The 22,503-nt window shown below is 37.7% G+C and overlaps 1 protein-coding gene across 5 annotated transcripts in view; it reads right to left on the bottom strand.

The window, feature by feature from the left end:
- Window positions 1-22,503, bottom strand: part of BRWD1 (bromodomain and WD repeat domain containing 1) — a 131,159-nt gene that overhangs the window by 82,376 nt on the left and 26,280 nt on the right. For 4 of the 5 annotated variants that reach the window (XM_055279712.2, XM_055279713.2, XM_063640596.1 and 1 more), the window contains exons 9-15: window positions 12,868-12,968; window positions 11,185-11,255; window positions 9,939-10,039; window positions 8,873-8,913; window positions 7,072-7,170; window positions 3,422-3,572; window positions 3,042-3,176 (exon numbers count right to left, since the gene is read on the bottom strand). In XM_055279712.2, the coding sequence (XP_055135687.2) occupies window positions 3,042-3,176; window positions 3,422-3,572; window positions 7,072-7,170; window positions 8,873-8,913; window positions 9,939-10,039; window positions 11,185-11,255; window positions 12,868-12,968 (699 nt within the window). Of the gene's footprint in view, window positions 1-3,041; window positions 3,177-3,421; window positions 3,573-7,071; window positions 7,171-8,872; window positions 8,914-9,938; window positions 10,040-11,184; window positions 11,256-12,867; window positions 12,969-21,825; window positions 21,886-22,503 lie in introns of those variants that run through there. The other variant, XM_055279715.2, reaches the window with a different exon arrangement.

Here is a 22,503-nt window from a genome sequence, read left to right as displayed (position 1 = left end):
TGGCTATGCAACTGGAAATAAGATCATTGTTGCCCACGTGAAATGTTTTTTCAGATTATTCTTTGGCATAGAGTTTTTCCGCTTATATTCTGCTTAAAGTCTAAATTAAAGTAGTTTTTTGTTTGAAGGAGTTAAATTCAGGATGTAATATTATTACTGAGTTTGAAAGGATAGTTAAGGTAATGGATGTATCCCATGGATTTTAGAACGATAGAAAAATTGTCCAAGAATGCTTAGTTCTTTTTCCAACAATTTGAATACATAGAAACGCAGCTTTCAGAGATGCCTAATTGTGTATTTGTACTTCGGTCATACTATTTAAAATGTTTTAGAATGCATTTAATCAAAGGTCTGAGAACCTGAGAATCATCAAAGGTCTAAGAATGCATCAGCATCAATAGGATGCTACTACACTGCCTCTAAAATACATCACACAGGCCGGGTGCAGTGGCTCACGCCTGTAATCCTAGCACTTTGGGAGGCCGAGGCAGGCAGATCACCAGGTCAGGAGATCAAGACCATCTTGGCTAACACGGTGAAACCCCGTCTCTACTAAAAATACAAAAACAAAATTAGCTGGGCGTGGTGGCAGGCGCCTGTAATCCCAGCTACTTGAGAGGCTGAGGCGGGAGAATGGCGTGAACCCAGGAGGCGGAGCTTGCAGTGAGCCCAGATCACGCCACTGCACTCCAGCCTGGGCGACAGAGCAAGACTGTCTCAAACAAACAAACAAAAATTACACTTTGAATTATAACAGTATAAATAGAAGAGTAAATTCACAAAATGTCTCAAACATATAAAGCCTTAACAATGTTAAAACCCTTTTACACAATAATTCCTTCAGAATTTATCTTAGGGAAATAATCATGTACAAGGCTATTCAAAGTGTTATTGTCATACGTATTTTAGAAACCACTTAAGTATTCAACAATAGAAATTAATTGCGTAAAAGTTAACTTCTCAGGCTGAATTTATACTCAAAAATACATCTGTAAATTCTTAAAGATAAAAATTTCAAAAAAAGGTTTTTACAAGAAATAAGATTACAAAACTATGTGCAAGCACATTTACCCATGTAACCAACCTGCACATCCTGCACACAGCAGGTAGCCCCTGAACTTAAAAGTTGGAGGAGGAAAAAAAAATACCACTGTGTGCAAAGATGCCAACTAATAAATACGGAAGGAATGATGCCATTGGAAAATCTTCAATGGATCCAATACTTGTGGGTAAAAATTTAATGAGAAACAGGATATTTAGATTAGTCTCAAAAGAGCTACTAAAAAAATTAGTTTAATAAGTATATTGGGAGGCCGAGGCGGGTGATCACCTTAAGTCAGGAGTTCGAGACCAGCCTGGCCAAGATGGTGAAACCCCATCTCTACTAAAAACACAAAAAATTAGCTAAATGTGATGGCAGGCGCCTGTAATCCCATCTACTCGGGAGGCTGAGGGAGGAGAATCATGTGAACCCAGGAGGCGGAGGTTCTGTAATCCCATCTACCCAGGAGGCGGAGGCTGCAGTGACCCCAGATCGTGCCATTGAACTCCAGCCTGGGCAACAAGAGTGAAACTCCATCTCCAAAAAAAAAAAAATTATCACCATAGTAAGGGGACAAATAAATATCATGTGCCTCCTAATACGATTGATGAAGGACACAATATCATTTATGTTTTATTTCATTTAAAAAACTGTAACAATCTAATCATGAAAATCAGACAAAACCGAGGACACTCTGTAACAATACTTGCTAATATTCAACAAAGGTTAAAGGCCAAGAAAGAGGAAAAAGAAAAAAGGCTGAGAGGGGCTTGTGACAATTAAAAACTAGAGGTCGGGCACAGTGGCTCACGCCTGTAATCCCAACACTTTGGGAGGCCAAGGCAGATGGATCATGAGGTCAGGAGATGGAGACCATCCTGGCTACCACGGTGAAACCCCATCTCTACTAAAAATACAAAAAATACTAAAAAATACAAAAAAAATTAGCCGGGTTTGGTGGCAGGTGCCTGTAGTTCCAGTTACTTGGGAGGCTGAGGCAGGAAAATGGCGTGAACCCAGGAGGCAGAGCTTGCAGTGAGTTGAGATTGCACAACTGCACTCTAGCCTGGGCGACAGAGCGAGACTCCGTCTCAAAAAGAAAAAAAAAGAAAAGAAAAAAAGAAAACTAGAAAGATACAACCACTTAAACCCAATGCATGAGCTTGAACTGGATTCTGGTCCACGGAGCAAAATATATCTAAAAAGATGTTACTATAGACCTGACTAGATAATGCTATCTTATAAATGTTAAATTTGCTGATTAGTAACTATAATTATGATTATGTAGAGAAATTCTAAAAAGATACAGTAGGATCCTCATTTGGTTCTAGAATATACATACGCAAAAAAAAAAAATTTTTTTTTTTTTTAAGAACACACCTGTGCAAAAAGAAAAAAGGCTGGGAAAACCTAATGATGTTTGATCTCTAGATCAACCATCTTGGGATTTTTTTTAAGAGAGTGTCTCACTACATTGCCCAGGCTGGTCTTGAACTCCTGGACTCAAGCAATCCTCCCATCTCAGCCTCCCAAAGTGCTAGCAGTTCAGAGCCACCACACCCAGCCCAAGGTTACTGAAAATCCAGTAATCAAATATTGTAATATTTGGTTAATATTGAATATTAATAATGTCATTATTATTATGTTACTATTTTTATATTTCTATGTTATCAAACATTTCAATTTCTTATCAAATATTTCAATAAATTCAAGTAGTGAAAAAGTTTTTATAAATGCCATACTTTTACCAGTTTAAACACACAGGCACACAAAATGTTAAACAGGTAACTTAAAAATGTCTCCCTCATATAAATCAGTCATACAGAGAATTTCAAGTATGTATGTATATACATGTAGCTGTCTAATATTTAGCAGGCTTTGAATATGCTGATTTGTAAAAAACTGCCAAAACAAGCAGATCAATTTCTGGCTAAGCCTCATAACCCAAATACTCTAAACAAATTCAAGCATGTATCAAGGTACATCTCACTTCACTTACCATATTAAAATAATGTTTCATCTTGGTACCTTTTGTAATATCCCATATAAATATGCTGCCATCATGTCCTGCAGATAACATAATTCTGGAATCAAAGGGATGCGTCTCCAGAACAAATACTTCATCAGCATGTCCCTTTATTTAACAAAGTCATAACATTAAGGAGGGTTTACAAGTTACAAACTGAAAATTTAAAAATACATACTGTTACAGCATATACTTTTAAAAATGTATTAGACAATAATTTATAATTACAAAAATTTCTAATCATTTCATAGTTTACATGAAACAACTTGTTCAGTATATTATTTTTATAGCTTCAAAATTACAATCATATTTCAAAAAATCTCATTTGTTACACTGCACCAGAAATTACCTACCATTAAGTTATGAAGCAGTTGTCCAGTATAAGAATTCCACACTTTGAGGACATGATCATTCACAGCTGTGACAACAATGCTATCATTTTGATTCCAAGCTATCATTGTTACTTTAGGTTTCATAAACCTTTCCTCTTCGGAAGATAAGTCCCTAACAAAAAAATACACAACATGTACACTTATTTAGATGGTTGGCTATACAATGTATACATACAATCTCTCATCAATACAAAAATAAAGAAATCCAACCCATGTGCCTATCTTATCAACCCTACAGAGAGTTCATCACAGCTGACCCAGAAAAGATGGTCTAGAAACAGATGAGGGCAAAACCTGAAGGGAGGGATAATTTAGAAACAGTATAGAGACTGAATAAGGGCAGATTTTAGGACACCATTACTGCTTATGAAAGCAATGCTTCTTCTCCCTACTTCTTTCCTATTATTTCCTTCCTCTGAAAACAAACCTATTGCTAACACTTACTTTCAACTGTTTCTCTCCATAGAAGACAAAAAACTTTTAGGAACACAAAAATAAGGTAATTCATATTTATATCCCCAATGTTTAGAAAAATAACTGACACACAGACCTTCAATCTGAACTGTAAATGGGACTATTCTCATCTCTTTATACAACTTTCCTACAGTCTACTCCTATAGGCCCCTTGGCAAGAATGGTCCTGGATACACATGCCTGGAATGTTTTTCATCCTTTATAAAAGTGTTATGGAGGGCCAGGCACGATGGCTCACGCCTGTAATCCCAGCATCTTGGGAGACTGAGGTAGGCAGATCACAAGGTCAGTAGTTTGAGACCAGCCTGGCCAACATGGTGAAACCCCATCTCTACTAAAAATACAAAAATTAGCCGGGTGTGGTGGCACACACCTGTATTCCCAGCTACTCAGAAGGCTGAGGTGGAAGAATCATTGGAACCTGGGAGACAGAGTCTGCAGTGAGCCAAGACCGCACCATTGCACTTCAGCCTGGGTGAAAGAGCAAGACTACGTTCTCAAAAAATAAAAAAGTGATATGCAAAGGGTCTCTGCATTACAGTAGTCAACAGTGGGGTAGGGAAGGCCTAATGGTTCTGAAATAATAGAATATGTTTTAAGAAATTACAAGCATCGGCCGGGCACGGTGGCTCACGCCTATAATCCCAGCACTTTTGAGAGGCCAAGGTGGGCGGATCACTTGAGGTCAGGAGTTCCAGACCAACCTGGCCAACAGGGTGAAATCATGCCTCTACAAAAAATACAAAAATTAGCTGGGCATAGCGACGGGCTCCTGTAATTCCAGCTACTTGGGAGGCTGAGGAAGGAGAATCGCTTGAACCCGGGAGGCGGAGGTTGCAATGAGCTGAGACCATGCCACTCCATCTCAAAAAAAAAAAAGAATACAGCTGTAAGAATATAGGATGAGTATTATAAAACAGCTATCTATGTAACTACAAAAAAAAAAAAAAAAACACAGAAGGGAGAATAATTCTAACTAGATTGATTGGTGTTGGGGGTAGAATAATATTGAGAAGTAAAATGGAGACCGGGCGCGGTGGTTCACGCCTGCAATCCCAGCACTTTGGGAGGCCGAGGTGGGTGGATCACGAGGTCAGGAGATCAAGACCATCCTGGCTAACATGGTGAAACCCCGTCTCTACTAAAAATACAAAAAAAATTAGCCGGGTGTGTGGCGGGCGCCTGTAGTCTCAGCTACTCATGAGGCTGAGGCAGGAGAATGGCATGAACCCAGGAGGCGGGGCTTGCAGTGAGCAGAAAATCGCACCGCTGCACTCCAGCCTGGGTGACAGAGCAAGACTCTGTCTCAAAAAAAAAAAAAGTAAAATGGAATAAAGGCAAAGACTCCATTCTTCACTTTAAACTAAAAGGCTTTCGAAGTAATAACATTTTTTTTTTTTTTGAGGCAGAGTCTAGCTCCGTCACCCAGGCTGGGGTGTAGTGGCTCCATCTAGGCTCACTGAAACCTCTGTCTCCTGGGTTCAAGTGATTATCCTGCTTTAGCCTCCCGAGTAGCTGGGATTACAGGCGCAAGCCACCATGTCCAGCTAATTTTTGTATTTTTTTTAGTAGAGGCAGGGTTTCACCATGTTGGCCAGGCTAGTCTCGATATCCTGACCTCAGGTGATCCGCCTGCCTTGGCCTCCCAAAGTGCTGGGAATACAGGCATGAGCCACCATGCCCAGCCACAAATTAATAACTTTGAATTTACTAACAGATATGTTCCATTTCATCAAGTTGATTCGCCAATATTAGAACACTAAAATAAACAGATCAATCAATTCTTACAGAAAACTCTGTTTTTCAAGATTTGAAAGCAAGAAAACTTAAAATGAGAAGGTATTTTCTCATGAATAAAATTATAGGAAAAGTCTCCTTCATGGATGGAGTGCGTCAGCAAGAAAACTAAACGGTTTTCAGTCTCATTTAAAAATTTTCATTCAAGTTTTGACACTATTTCTATTTTCCTTAATAAAACAATAATAGGTGAAACTGACTTTAAATTATCTTCACCCCCATTCCCTTTATTTCAACTAATCAAGGATTGACAGTATTCACTTTCATACTGAGATGTAACATTTTTATAAATAAAGATTTTTTAATTTGTTTATAAACAAGGTATCAAATTTCCAGTATATATACTTTTCATTCTCCATCACAGATAATTCCACAAAAACAAGAAGATCAAATTTATTTTGAAAATGCAATACAATTCTTTGAGCTACAGCAGAGAATATAAGTCAATTTCTGTTGTTAAAAACAAAGCATTTGGGAGGCAGAGGCGAGAGGATCACTTGAGCCCAGGAGTTCAAGATGAGCCTGAACAATAGTCTTTACAAAAAATAAACAAAAAAATATAAAAAAAAAAAACATAAACATGAGCCAGGCATGGTGGCTCATGCTTATAGTCCCAGCTACTTGGAAGGCTGACATGGGGGGACCGCCTGAGGCCAGGATGTCACGGCTGAAGTGAGCCACGATCATACCACTGGCACTCCAGCCTGGGTGACGGAGTGAGACCCTAAAAAATTTTCTTTAAGTAAAAATAAAGCAGACACGATTTCCAAAAGACACAATGTGGAAACATTTCTCAGAAAAACTGATGTGAAAAAGTGCAAAGTTAAAATTAGGAAACTCTAAAGTAAAATCTATAACTTTTATTTTTAGACAGAGTCTCGCTCTGTCGCCCAGGCTGGAGCTCAATTTTCTTTTTTAACCTTAACAATAAAGTATGTTTGCTTACCCTATTTCCCAGCCTTGGTTCTAAGCTACTTTTAAATTTTTTCAAAAATCCTATCCACAGAAAAGTATAACTTCCACTCTTAACGTACTTGAGTTAATTTTATCTTTTTTACTCGAAGCTTTTAAATGCAACATCTAAGAAGGAGGTCAATGCTTTGAGCCATAGAAAAAGTACACGTTATTCTTTGCTACACAATGTAAGGATAAATTTATCTGGATGTCTCTGTTCACCTGATATGCAGTAGGCAGCTATTCACGTATACCACAGCTCTTCATAATAGAAGGTAGCTGTAATCCCCTCAACAAAATAGCCAATGAGAGACACAGAGAGCAAGAGAAAGAGAGACACAGATAGAACACCTATGATGCACCTACTTCTAACAATCTCAACTTACCCTGAGATTCTGGTAGCCATATCCAATAAAATGCTCCTCCATTCTAACTGCTCAAATCTCCAAATCCGTGCTGTTCCATCTCTGCTACCACTTAGGAACCTTAAAACATTCAGAACAGGATCTTACTACATTCATACACTTTCCAACAAGGGCTACAATTAGAATCACATGCAAAAAAAGAATGTTAATGTAGCTGTCCTGACAACAGGACAATCCACAGGTGTTAATTCAAAAGACAGGTATTTAGAGCGTATCTGGATGGGAAAAAAAAATTTGGTTTGGTATGATTTGCCCAGCCCTATGAAATAAAACACACCTCAAACTCAATCAATAGCTTTTCAAACAGATTAAGTTTTGAGAATACGGTGTATAAGAATGTCGAGAAGAGGCTACATGCAGTGGCTCACGTCTGTAATCCCTGCACTTTGGGAGGCCGAGGTGGGTGGATCACAAGGTCAGGAGTTCGAGACCAGCCTGACCAACACGGTGAAACCCCGTCTCTACTAAAAATACAAAAATTAGCCAGGCGTGGTGGCATAGGCCTGTAATCCCAGCTACTCAGGAGGCTAAGACAGGAGAATCACTTGAACCCAGGAGGCGGAGGTTGCAGTGCAGTGAGCCGAGGTTGCACCATTGCACTCCAGCCTAGGCAACAGAGCTAGACTCCATCTTAAAAATAAATAAATAAATAAGAATGCCAAGAAGAAAAAAAAAAAACAGAAAAAAGTTATGAAGTATAGGAAAATAAGAGCAATAGCTCCATTTTAAACATCTTATTTGTTAATTCAAATTAATTCATGTCGGACACTGTGTAAAAATAAATCAATCTATTAACAAATTAAGTTCTCAATAATTAGTTTAGCAAAGGTACCTGACACATGATGGAGGCAAAGAAGGAGTATATGATTTAAGTAATAATTTCTTTGCAGGATCTATCACAGTGGTTTCTTAGAAAAGATTTTTTTAACTACCCAAACAAGAAATTTCATGATCCTTACACATAATTTTTTCAGTAAATCAGACAACTAGCCAAAGAAAAATTACTTTTGGTCGCTAGAAGCTGGCAGAAACTACAATTCTAAAAACTTACATTTCATGTGTTCTTCCCCCAACCCCTGCCCTAGACACTTTTCATTCAATTAATACATTTACAAATAAATATCTGCAATATACAAAGTGACAGTGACTCCAGTTAATTATATATTATTTCAAAATTTCTGAGTAGATTTCAGATGTTCTGACTACAGAAAAATGCTAAGTATGTGAAGTGGCGGAGATGTTTATTGGCTTGATTTAATCATCCCACAATGTAAATATATATTAAAACACCACAGTGTACTTACTCCATAAACATAGACAATTATTAGTCAACTAAAAACAAAAAATAATGGCCGAGTATGGTGGCTCACGCCTGTAATCCCAGCACTTTAGGAGGGCGAGGCGGGCGGATCACCTGAAGTCGGGAGTTGGAGACTAGACTAACCAAGATGGAGAAACCCCGTCTCTACTAAAAATACAAAGTTAGCCGGGCATGGTGGCAGGCGCCTGTAATCCCAGCTACTCAGGAGGCTGAGGTAGAAGATTAACTTGAACCCAAGAGGTGGAGGTTGCAGTGAGCCAAGATTGTGCCACTGCACTCCAGCCTGGACAACGAGAGTGAAACTCCATCTCAAAAAATAAATAAATAAAAAATCATAATAATATAAAGGGAAAAAATATACACAAAATGACAGGTTAGCTATACTAATATGTAGCACATTGTATTTGCCTAATAACACACACACACAAAACACACACTTACCGATCACCATTGTTACAAAATTGGATACTATCTACTTTATCCTAAAGGAGGGAAAAGGACAAATACAAAAATGATCACCTACATGGTTTGTGAATTTGAAAAAATGAAGTTTTAATGCTAGAAGCCTACTTGCTTTAACAAGCAAAATCTGCACTTGTGTTGCTTAGCCCTGTCATTCAACAAGTTTTATAATTTTAAGTGAAGACTAACTACAAATCCAACAAGACTACTAAAATACAGCTTTCATTTCAAAGAAAGGCACATCTAACAGGAAAAAAAGCCTTGCTTCTAAACTTAAAGCAGTATTTATAATTACATCTGTATAAAATGACTTATATGGAAGTGAAATGTGTGTAAAGTGCCCAAAATATAGGCTTTAAAGTAGCTAAAAACACGGCATTTTCAATTGTTAAGTTATTTAAATCTGTATTTATCAAATAACCTCTGGATGTGGACTGGCTTCCCAAAAGCTTCAGATAAAAGAAAAGATGACCTGACCCTGACCAGTACTTCGGAACACTGACAGTTTTCTATCTTACTATGCATTATTAAAACCACATTCTTATTTCATGGGCTTGGTTAGATAAACAGGCCCACTTAAAATTAACCCATCCATATCAATTGTCATAATCAAGATTTTGAACATAAAGCTAAAATAACCACTGTAAAATACTAAGCCTCTCAAGTGCTAACCTGAGTTGCCAATGACATACCTCCCCTTTAAATATAATTCCTTGTATGCTTAAATTAAAATTAGAATAGAATTAACAAAAACTATATTGTACCTAGACATTTTCATTTTTATAAATACACAAACATCTCTAATAATATTTTAACTGTCAAATATAATTCAGCAAAATTTAAGATAACATTCGCAAGCAATGACATCTCAGAAATGCAACTATGATTTAATATTTTAAAACTTAATACCATCAAAAAGTTATAAATGACAGTTCATTTGTTCAACAGAAAAAAAATTAAAGTAGAGCCAATAACAATGCCCCTTAGCAATAACAGGAATAGTATTAACAATTAATCTAAAGGATTTTAAAACGTGGATGCTTACAGTGTGGCTTTCAAGTTCTGCGATTTTTTCGGGTGCTTCAAAACCCAAAAAATACATTCTGATTACATGATCAGTACTACCTGTTGCTAAAAACATACCACCTGAAATAAAAATGGTAAGGTTTAAACATCCAGTTCATAACAAATACCTGAACAAATCAAATTTCTATATTAAAATATAAAAAAGAAAGATCATTTACTCTAAAACTAAGTTTATCTCAACAGTTGCATTTTCTGACTCACCATATATAGAGCTTATAAAACTATATCTGTAGCTTTAAAAAACAAAATTAATTCAATCTGGAAACATTCACAATCTCCTCCTGTTTTTTTTGTTTGTTTTTTGTTTGTTTTGTTTTTTTGAGACAGTCTTGCTCTGTCACCCCAGTCTGGAGCCCAATGGTGTGATCTGGGCTCACTGCAACTTCTACCTCCCAGGTTCAAATAATTCTACTGCCTCAGCCTGCTGAGTAGCTGGGACTACAGGTGTGCACCATGCCCAGGTAATTTTTTTTTTTTTTTTTTTTTTTTTTTCCAGAGATGGGTTCTCCCTATGTTGCCAGGGCTGGGCTCGAATTCCTGGGCTGAAGCAATCCTCCCATCTCGGCCTCCCAAAGGACTGGGATTATAGGCATTGAGTCACTGTGCCTGGCCTCCCCATCTGTATTATTAAGGGTGGGAATATAATGCCAATTAAGCACCAGTGCTCTAAAAATATTTTTAAGAAAAGAAGTTCTGCTTTCTAAACAATTTTACATACCTAACCCTAGCTTGTTCACGTTTCCAGATTTTATGAGGGAAAAGTCTTTGACCTATCCTAAAAAAGAGAAAGGTTACCACACAAGTTCACTGTACAAAAAATGAAAAAGAATAATTTCACCAAGATATTATGTCGGAAATAAATTTAAACTATCAAACATATACAGTTTAGCCTATTCGAAGAAAATCACAAGTTTAGATTATCATACAAATAGGACTGGCATAGGAATCACTTGTGTGGACACCTGAACCCTCCCTTTTACCAGCCATCTCGTATATCACTGATTACTAACAGAAATCAGAGAAAGGCAGAATGGAGGACTGGAAGAACAAGGCTAACAAAATGAACATCGTAAATTGAACCTAATGAAATAAACATCAGAAGTCATTTACCACGTATCTAATAAAAGTTCTTAGCAATCAAGTGGTCATTTCATAAATTAAAAAAAAAAAAAAAAAACTAAGAAAAAATGTGAAGAAGTTCTTACCAACACTAAAAGAAGAACAAAGCATTTGAACGCCTGGCCTAGGCTTTTCAGTGAACTTCAGGGGACGTGGGCTTTAAAAGAAGAAGATGCTGCTTTAAAATAGATTATTTTACCACATTAACACAGCTTAAAATATTAGTTTCAATGTAGCATATTTAAATATTATAATTTTTTAAGAGACAGGGTCTCGCCATGTTGCCCAAACTAGACACAAACTCTTGGGCTCAAGAGACCCTCCAGCCTCAGCCTCCCTAGTGGCTGGGGACCACAGGCGTACAACACCCATCTATAATCTTATTTCTACAATATCTTATTGTATATCAAATATTTCCACAGATTTCCATGTATTTTTACAAAATATAAAAAGATCAAATTAATTATATTTCCTTTAATCCAATACACCCAAAATATCAACATGTAATCCAAATTAATAAAAGATACTTTCATACTCTTTCATATTAAGTCTTTGAAATTTTCCAGTGTATTTGAGACTCAAAATACATCTCAATTTGACAACTCATTTTTTAACAAAAATATTTTATCTATATTTGGATTTCCCAAAACTCATTGAAAATTTCACATACTCAAGTTATTTAAGACATGCTTAATAATTTTCTAATAGGCCAGGCGTGGTGGCTCACGCCTGTGATCCCAGTACTTTGGGAGGCCAAGGCAGGTGGATCACCTGAGGTCAGGAGTTTGAGACTAGCCTGGCCAACCTAGTGAAACTCCGTCTCTACTAAAAATACAAAAAATTAGCTGGGTGTGGTGGCGGGCACCTGTAATCCCAGCTACTCAGGAGGCTGAGGCAGCAGAATCACTTGAACCCAGGAGGCAGAGGCTGCAGTGAGCCGAGATCACACCATCACACTCCAGCCTGGGCAACAGAACGAGACTCCGTCTCAAAAAAAAAAAAAAAAACGCCGGGCGCGGTGGCTCACGCTTGTAATCCCAGCACTTTGGGAGGCCGAGGCGGGCGGATCACGAGGTCAGGAGATCGAGACCATGGTGAAACCCCGTCTCTACTAAAAATACAAAAAAAAAAATTAGCCGGGCGTGGTGGCGGGCGCCTGTAGTCCCAGCTACTCAGAGAGGCTGAGGCAGGAGAATGGCATGAACCCGGGAGGCAGAGCTTGCAGTGAGCCGAGATCGCGCCACTGCACTCCAGCCTGGGCGACAGAGCGAGACTCTGTCTCAAAAAAAAAAAAAAAAAAACGAAAACAAAAGGAAAAAAAATTTTTTAATACATTTATCAATTGTAAGTTTTAAATTTAAAAATTATCAATTCAGTTCCTCAATTGCACTAGCCACATTTAAAGTGCTCAATGATCATGTATGGCTAGTGACTACTATATTAGACAGCACAGGTATACAATACAGGTCTTATGACTCTCAAATGTTCCTGCCTGAATTTCCAATTATACACCTACTATTTTAAATGTCTTACTTTGTCTTTACAACAATGTGCTAAGATAGAAAAGCTATGCTTCTTTTACAAATCCAGCTATCTACATAATTATAAACAGGAAATAGTCAACATGGCACATGCTATATATAATAAAAATTAAGTTCAAAGGTTAAAAAAAGCAACAATACACAATTTCTCTTAACAATCAAACTTCATTTCATTAAACTGTAACTACATTAAAGAAGAAAACTTGTTACATAATTAAAGCCACTTACCTAAATTTTAAGGATTCTAAATCCCATTGCCAAAAGCAAACTGTCCCATCAGCACCAGTGGAAACCATGTATCTTTGAGAGCCTTTGGCCATCGGGCTAAACTAAAAAGTAAAACATATACAATTCAGTTTCCAGAACTTCTACTTAAGTTACAGTTTAACAGTCTTGCAAACTTAACTTCAACTGACACTTTCAGGAAATAAAACACATGAAATCCAAAATACAGGTAATCCTACCGTAGTGAAAAAATCATAACCTCTCCACATTCATTTATATGTAATATGATCTCAATAAGCCTATTTTCAGAATAAACAAGACTGGCCAGAAAAACTTTAACAAGGTGGAGATCTAGTCCTACTAGATATTAAAGCATATCACAGAGCGTTAATAATTAAAATGATCAGATAAAACAGGGTACACTGACAGAATGACCAATGGAAAAAATAAAATCCAAAACTAGACCCTATTCAACCTGGGAAAGCTGACTGAAAAACTGGAAGGAAAAATGGGGGAAAACATGAATCCTAATGTAAGACTTAAGTAGAATTAAGGTATTATCTCAAATCTGTTGGGCGAACAATGGATCACTGCATAAATGGTATTACAATTGTGCAGTAATCTGGAAAAAAACTAAATCCATTCCTCAGACTGTACATCAGGATACATGTGAAATGGATCAATGATTTAAATATTTTAAAAACAAAACCATAAAATAATGAAACAGAAGAACTATACTGCAGAGCAACTTCAGAATAAGGCTAACATCTGTACTTAATAAAATACCAAAAGTGCTAAACAAGCAAGCTAGAGAAAGGAAGATCAACTAGCCAGAGACATCTAGGAAGGATTAAATAGTAGGAAAATGCAAGGAAAACAAAAACACACTAAGCAAAGGAATAATATCAGCACAAGTTCAAAAGCGAGGGGGAATATGGTATATGATAGAAACAAAGATCTATATGAACGAAGTGTTCATTTCTCAAAGTCATGCGGCAATGGGGTAAATGACTAGAGAATCTGGATGTTATCAAAGCAGCTTAAAGGGTAACTGTACTTTTCAAGTAAAAACACCAAAAGCAGCCAAACGATTTGTCTTACAGCAATATATAGTATTGATTGAAAGAGAAGAGGCAAGATGTAATAAAAAGCCAAGAGGGAACCCAGTTAATCTAAGAAGCAAGAAGCTTAACTGGAATACAGCTCCACCCTTCTCCCCCTAGAATGGGGAGGAAAGACAAAAAGAGAGGAGCATCAAAACTTGCTGACTCGCCCAAGTGCAGTGGCTCATGCCTGTAATCCCAGCACTTTGGGGGGCCGAGGAGTGAGAATTGCTTGAGTCCAAGAGTTCAAGATCAGCCTGGGTGACGTGACAAAACCATGTCTCTACAGAAAAATACAAAATTGTCCGGGCGTGGTGACTCACAGCTGTGATCCCAGTACTATGGGAGACCAAGGCAGGCAGATTACATGAGGTCAGGAGTTTGAGGCCAGCCTGGCCAACATGGTGAAACACCATCTCTACCAAAAATACAAAAATCAGCGGGGCATGGTAGTGGATGCCTGTAACACAAAAAGTAGGCAGGAGTGGTGGCGGATGCCCATAATCCCAGCTACTCGGGAGGCTGAGGCAGGAGAATCGCTTGAATCTGGGAGGCAAAGGTTGCAGCAGGCTGAGATGACGCCACTGCACTCCAGCCTGGACAACATAGCGAGACTCCTCCACCTACCAAAAAATATATATACGTATATATACACGTGTATATATACATATACATATGTATACATGTGCATATATGTAGACGTATATGTATACATATAAATACACATATATACATATGTAGACATATATACACGTGTCTACCTATACGTGTATGCATATAGGCATACATGTATATACACGTATGTATACGCATATGTATACACGTATAGGTAGACATATACGCATATATGTATATAAACATATACGTCTATGTATACCTATATGTACATATGTATATATACACGTGTACGTATGTGTACATATACATATCCGTATATATGCACGTATACACATACGTATGTAAACATATATATAAAATAAAATAAAAAATTAGCCAGGCATGGTGACACATGCTTGTAGTCCCAGCTACCCAGGAGGCTGAGGTTGCAAAGAGCCAAGATCACGCCACTGCACTTCAGCCTGGGCAACAGAATGAGACTCTGTCTCACAAAGCAAACAAACTTGCTGACTCACGAAACATTCAAGATAAAGAAGGAGCTTAGAAAACAAAGACTAATAGTGCCATTAACAGAAAGCAAAGTAAGGAATTATGGATTTTTTTTTAATGTTGAAAGTGATTGTTTATATCTAAGTAGATATGTTCCAGAATGTGGCCTAACATTGAGCTTTGCAGGCTATCTCATTAAAAGTAATGAGATAAAGTAGTATAATTGAAGTTATATTAGTAGTTGGATATTTTTGTTAATTAAAATTGAAGATTCTTTTATTCCTTTCCTAATAAACTTGTTTTCACTTTAAAAAAAATTTAAACACCTTCCACACTGAATTGCTAATTGAACGAAAAAAATTTTTTTTAATTAAAACATCAGAGTAAAACTCGCAACCTTGCAGAGTACTTTGAGAATTCTAGAGGCCAAGCACAGTGGCTCATGCCTATAATCCTAGCACTTTGGAAGGCCAAGGCAGGTGGATCACCTGAGGTCAGGAGTTCAAGACCAGCCTGGTCAACATGGTGAAACCCCGTCTCTACTAAAAATACAAAAAATTAGCCAGGCGTGGTAGTGGGCACCTGTAATCCCAGCTACTTGGGAGGCTGAGGCAGGAGAATCGCTTGAACCTGGAAGGCAGAGACTTCAATGAGCTGAGATCGCACCACTGTGCTCCAGCTTGGGCAACAAGAGCGGAACTCTGTCACAAAAAAAAAAAGAATTCTAAACCTAACTGTCCATGGAAGAATATGTTTAAGTCACCTGTTCTAAATCAAATTTCCAGACATATAAGCAATTTGTAGCTATTTCTGTCCCACTTATATCTTTGTCTATTCATGGACTGATATATACTGTTTTCTTTATAACAGCTGTAAAACATTTTTATGTCTCCAGCATGGCTAAACAATCTTTGCTCTTCTTTTGCTGTCCACGCTTATTTTTCTCTTTTAAATGAGCTTGATTGGCTGGCTTAGTTCCATAAAAACAAAATCACTGGGATTTCAAATGTAAATACGCTGATTTTATAGCATAATCAGGAAAGATCTGACATCTTTACAATACTGAATCTTCTGATTCAGGAACATGGTAGAGACATTTTCACTTATTTAGACTATTTCCTTCCCCAACCCAAGACTCCGGTCAGTATTTTTAAGACCTTTCTTCATAAACGTATTTCACATTTCCTGTTAAATTTATTCCTATGTGTCTGAGGGGTTTTGTTGCTATTACAAATTATATTCTTCTTCCACTGTATTTAGTACTTGTTTATTGATGGTGTACAATAAAGTTCCGGGTTTTTTTTATTATTATTATACTTTAGGTTTTAGGGTACATGTGCACAATGTGCAGGTTTGTTACATATGTATCCATGTGCCATGTTGTTTTGCTGCAGCCATTAACTCGTCATTTAGCATTAGGTATATCTCCTAATGCTGTCCCTCCCCCCTCCCCCCACCCAAAGTTCTGGTTTTAAGACATGGGTCCTATATATATCTAACCATCATATTAAGCTCTCAGCAGTTCTAACAAGTTTTAACAGAATTCACTAATGAAGCCTCTAAGCTTGAAGTTTTAAAGAGTTGTGATTTGTTTTTGTTTGTTTTTTTTTTAGTGTCCAACAGGTATTTTTAACCTCTGGGGGCTTCCTTTTACTGTTTCTAAATAGCAACATTTCATCAATTGCAGTGTCACTGACACACAACCATGTTTTGTTATGCCCCTCAAGGCCAGTCGCCATTGACTATAATATGTATTTCTGGATATTAAAAATAGTCTTGTTTTTTTTCTAACATGTATTAGCTAAATCCTGCATAAAGGAAACAGTATGAACTATGATTTCTCAAAGTCTTCTTTGGCCTTAGGATTTTAGGATTCCATGCTATGATCTCATGTGTCTACTTCCAAAGTCCAAAGTATGCTTGAAATCTACACATTTTGAGTGACTACCTAGTATTTACCGCAGGCTCATGAGCTTAAGAACGTCTACTTTTACAACTTGTTCGATGGTAAAATAAGGACTCTTTAATATATGCTGATCCTCTCTTTTGCTATGAAAGAATGTATTATTTATTTTCTTTGGATATACAGCCAATCTTTTTTTGTGAAGAACCTCCAGCTGGGCAGGGTGGCTCATGCTTATAAAGCCCAGTGCTTTAGGAGGCCAATGGAGGAGGATTGCTTGAGGCCAGAAGTTCAAGACTAGCTTGTGAAACATAGCAAGACACTGTCTCTACAAAAAATTAAGAACTGACAGTGGCACACACCTATAGTCCCAGCTACTCAGAAGGCTGAGGCAGGAGGATGACCTGAGCCCACAAGTTTGAGGCCAAGCGAGCTATGATTACACCACTGCACTCCAGCCTGGGCAAGAGAGAGAGAACCTGCCTCTGGGGGAGGTGGGAGAACCTCCATACTGTTTCCCATAATAGCTGTACTAATTTACATTCTCACCAAAAGTGCATAAGAGTTCCCCTTTCTCCACATCCTTCCCAACATTTGTTATCCTTTGTCTTTTTGAGAACAGCATTCTGACTGGGGTGAGGTAGTAACTCACTGTGGTTTTGATTTGCATTTTCCTGATAATTAGTGATGTTAAGCATATTTTCATATATCTGTCAGCCATTTATATGTTTTCTTTTTAGAAATGTCTATTCAGGTCTTTTGCCCATTTGTTAATTGAGTTTTTTTTCTATTGAGTTGAGTTCCTTATATGTTCTGGATATTAACCCTTTGTCAGATGCATAGAGTTTACAAGTACTTTCTCCCATTCTTCAGGTTGTCTCTTCGATCTATATTGTTTGTTTCCTTTGCTGTGCAGAAGCTTTGTAGTTTGATGTAATCTCATTTGTCTGTTTTTGCTTTTGTTCCCTATGCTTTTGGGTATATATCCAAAGGGAAATGAAATCAGTATATTGAAGAGATAACTGCACTCCCATGTTTACTGCAGTGCCATTCACAATAGTCAAGATATGAATCAACCTAAACACCCATCTACAGATGGACAAAGAAAATGCCGTGTGTCTGTGTATACACACACACAAAATGGAACATTATAAACAGAATACTCTTCTGTCGTTTGTGGTAATATGGATGAACCTAAAGGCCATTATGTTAAGTGAAATAGCAAGGCACAGAAAGGCAAACACTGTGTAATCTCACTCTTGAATTTTAAAAGTTGATTTCACAGAAGCAGAGAATAGAACAGTTGTTACCTATGGCTGGGGAGTATGGGGGAAGGGGGGGACCATGAGAAGTTGTTTCAATGGGCATTAAGTTACAATCAGACAGGAAGAATAAGTTCTGGTGTTCTATTACACAGTAAGGTAAGTACAGCAAATAACAATGTGATGGACATTTCAAGATAGCTAGAAGAGAAGATTTTGAATATTACCACAACAAATAAATGATAAATGCTTAAAGTGGTGGATATAATTACCCTCATTTGATCCTTATACAATGCATATACGCACTGAAACATCACACTGTATTCTTTCTTTCTACAATTATTATAGGTCAACTAAAAACAAAAAATTTAAAAAGAATGTAGGCTAGGTGTGGTGGCTCACACCTATAATCCCAGCACTTTGGGAGGCCAAGGCGGGAGGACTGCTTGAGCCCAGGAGTTTGACCAGTTTGGGCAACATGGCAAAACTCCATCTCTACCCAAAAAACACACAAAAAAAAACTTAGCCAGGTGTGGTGACACGCACCTGTAGTCCCAGCTACTCCCAGCTACTTAGGAGGGTGAGGGGGGAGCATCACTTGAGTCCAGCCAACAAGAGGTTGCAGTAAGCCAAGATCGCACCACTGCACTCCAGCCTGAGTGACAGAGTAAGACTCCGTCTTAAGAAAAAAAAAAAAAAAGAACGTATTTGTCAAAGGTAGTTAGCTGTCCTGTCAACTGTTAAAATGAAAATCTTTTCCTGTATGCTCACTCATGCATCCTAGGGGAGGTAAAAATTCACGTAACATAAAACTCATCACATGAACCTTTTTTTTTGAGTCAGAGTCTCGCTCTGTTGCCCAGGCTGGAGTGCAGTGGTACGATCTCGGCTCACTGCAAGCTCCGGCTCCCGGGTTCACGCCATTCTCCTGCCTCAGCCTCCCGAGTAGCTGGGACTACAGGCACTGGCCACCATGCTCGGCTAATTTTTTTTTTTACATTTTTAGCAGAGATGGGGTTTCACCATGTTAGCCAGGATGGTCTCCATCTCCTGACCTTGTGATCCGCCCGCCTCGGCCTCCCAAAGTGCTGGGATTACAGGCGTGAGCCACCACGCCCAGCCCATACGAACCATTTTAAAGTCAACAGTTCAGTAGCATTTAGTACATGCACAATGCTGTGCAGCCATCACCACTACCTAAGGTCAATAGCTATTATTTCACAAGATAAACTGCAATCTGTCAAGGCATTTTTCAATTCTCTTGGACTTTAAGTAGGCAACCAAACTTTTGGAAAATTAAAGTTTTTTATTGCCAGTATTTCTACTTGTTTTTTTTGAGACAGAGTCTCACACTGTCACCTGGTGGGGAGTGCAGTGGCGCAATCTCTGCTCACTGCAACCTCCGCCTCCCGGCTTCAAGCGATTCTCCTGCCTCAGCCTCCCAGGCAGCTGGGATTACAGGTGCCCACCATCACACCCGGCTAATTTTTTGTATTTTTAACACAGACGGGGTTTCACTATGTTGGTCAGGCTGGTCTGAAACTCCTGACCTCATGATCCGCCCACCTCGGCCTCCCAAAGTGCTAGGATTGCAGACGTGAGCCACTGCGCCCGGCCCATTTTTGTTCTTGCCTAGCAATACTAAAAAAAATGAACAGTTGTAGTAATAGTATAGTGTTCACTTTCTGCAAATATTTAATTTTGTAATATTTTTAATCTAGATAAAAGTCGTAATAGTACGATGAGCACCCATGCACTGGTCATCAAGATTCACCAATGGTTAATAGTTTGCAACACTTGCTTCCTGATGTGGATATCACACTGACATGAACCATCCAAATCTACCTTGCCAACATCATCACTTCAGCCCTAAAATCCTTAGTGTGTATCTCCTAACAATGACATTCTCCTACATAACTATGATTATCAATACTTCAAAAACTTACTATTGATAAAACATTATTATATAATCCATATTCAAATTTCCCAAATTTCTCAAGCATCCTTTACAGCTTTTTTCTCTCCTAAATCCAGAACCCAAATCAAGGCTCACACATTACACTAACATTTGTCCCTTTTCCTGAGGTTCCTTACTGAAAAGCTCTCTACCTTTCTATCTTTCTTGAAACCAAACTTTTGAGGAATAAGAGATTTGTTTCACAGACTGTTTCTCAATTTGGATTTGTCTGATGGCTTCCTTGGGAGATTAGCGCCAAACATTTTTTACCTAAATAATAAGTAGGTAGAGAAAATGTTTAACTACAGATACAATGCATTTCATAGTTACAAGTCAATTCAGATTTTCTTTTTGTGTCTTGTTTTTCCCTGTATTTACCTTCAATTTTCCTTTATAAAGCTGTTTAAAATATTCTCTTTTTATTATCTGAAGGATATGTAGTGATACCCCTTTTTCAGATCTGATAATGGTTATTTGTCACGTTTCTTTTTTGTTCCCTGAACAATGTGTCTTTTACCAGTATTTTTAGTCTTTCAAAGAACTTCTGGCTTTGTTGATCCTCACTACTGTTATGCATTTTTTCTATCCTTAATTTCTGTACTTATCTTCATAATTTCTTTCTTATTGTTTGTTCTTCTCCTAAGTTCTTGAGAAATACACTTGATCACTGAATTTCAGCTTTTTAATACATGAATTGGGTGTAAATTTCCCCCTCAGCACAACTTCAGCAGAGAATTATATATATACTGCTATGAAACAACTTACCCCAAAATTTTTAGCTGCACTGGACTACAATAAATATTCATTATCTCATAGTCTCTATGGTCCAAGAATTCAACAGCAGCTTAGCTAGGTAGGTCTGGCTCAATGTCTCAAGGCTGCGAGATGCAGTCAAGATGTCGACCTTAGCCACAGTCACATAAAGGCTTAACTGGGAATAGGGGGATCTGCTTCCAAAATGGCTTATTCACATGGCTATAGCAGAAGACATCAGTTATTACCATGAAGACCTTTCCATAGGGCAGTTTGAGTGTGCAATCTACCTAACAACTGGCTTCCCCCAAGACCAGTGATTAAAGAGAATAACTGGAAAGCTATTTCATTATGGTGTAGTGTAACTTCAGAAACAATGAAAGTCACATTATACCACTTTCTCAATATCTTTAAGTTCACAGATCAACCCTATTCAGCAAGGAGACTACAGTGGCCTAAGTGCCAAGAGGCAAGAATCACTGGGCACCGCCTTGAAGGCTGGCTCCCAAAGAGTATCTCCCCCAAGTTTTAACATGTAATGTTTTCATCTGTAATGTTTTCATTATTAATCAGTTCGAAATATTCTTAAATGTCTATTGTGTTTTTTTTCTTTGATGTATGGATTATTTAGAAGTACAGTTGACCCTTGAACAACGCAGGGGTTAGGGTATCAACCCCCCCCCAGGCAGTTGAAAATCCACATGTAACTTTTGACTCCCAAAAAACTTTACTATTGATAAAGCCTTACCAATTGCATGAACAGTCAATTAACACATATTTTTGTATATGTTTTATATAATGTATTCTTACAATAAAGTAAGCTAGAGAAAAGAAAATGTTATCAAGAAAATCGTAAGGAAGAGAAAATATATTTACTATTAAGTAGAAGTGATCATCTTAAAGGTCTTCATCCTCATTGTCTTCATGTTGAATAGGCTGAAGAGGAGGAGGAGGAATAAGAGGAGTTGGTCTTGCTATCTCAGGGGTGACAGAGGTGGAAGAAAATCTATATATAAGTCGACCCATGCAATTCAAACCCGTATTGTACAAGGGTCAACTATACATAAAATTTACAAAAAGTGAGGATTATCTGTTATTAATTCTGGCTGTTAGTAATTTCTGGCTTAATTACACTGTTGTCAGAGAATATACTTAGAATCATTTCAGTTGAGACTTGCTTTAGACCATGTAATGTAATTGCAAGTAATATAATTATGTTTACACTGACATTTACTATCCCAGTATCATCTTAGTACTGTTTTTTTCTCCTTTCTTGTTTTACTTTTTTTATTAGCACATATTTCCCCACCTCTATTAAGTCTAGTAGTTATGCAATCTCTTGCTATACTTTTGGCTGTTATTCTAGAGATTTCAAAATGCATCTTCATCTTAAAGTCTAATGTAAATTTGTATTATTTTCCACTTCTTCAACAATGCAAAGATCTCAGAATACTGAAGTTACTTCCTCCTGATACCCACACATTCATTCCATATGTATTTTGAAGCCCAGAATTTACTTATCTTATACAGCCAATGTTTATTTCCATTTACCCA

Source organism: Symphalangus syndactylus, chromosome 5, assembly GCF_028878055.3.
Source record: "Symphalangus syndactylus isolate Jambi chromosome 5, NHGRI_mSymSyn1-v2.1_pri, whole genome shotgun sequence".
Lineage (NCBI taxonomy): Eukaryota > Metazoa > Chordata > Mammalia > Primates > Hylobatidae > Symphalangus > Symphalangus syndactylus.
This window is presented reverse-complemented; position numbering and strand designations above follow the sequence as displayed.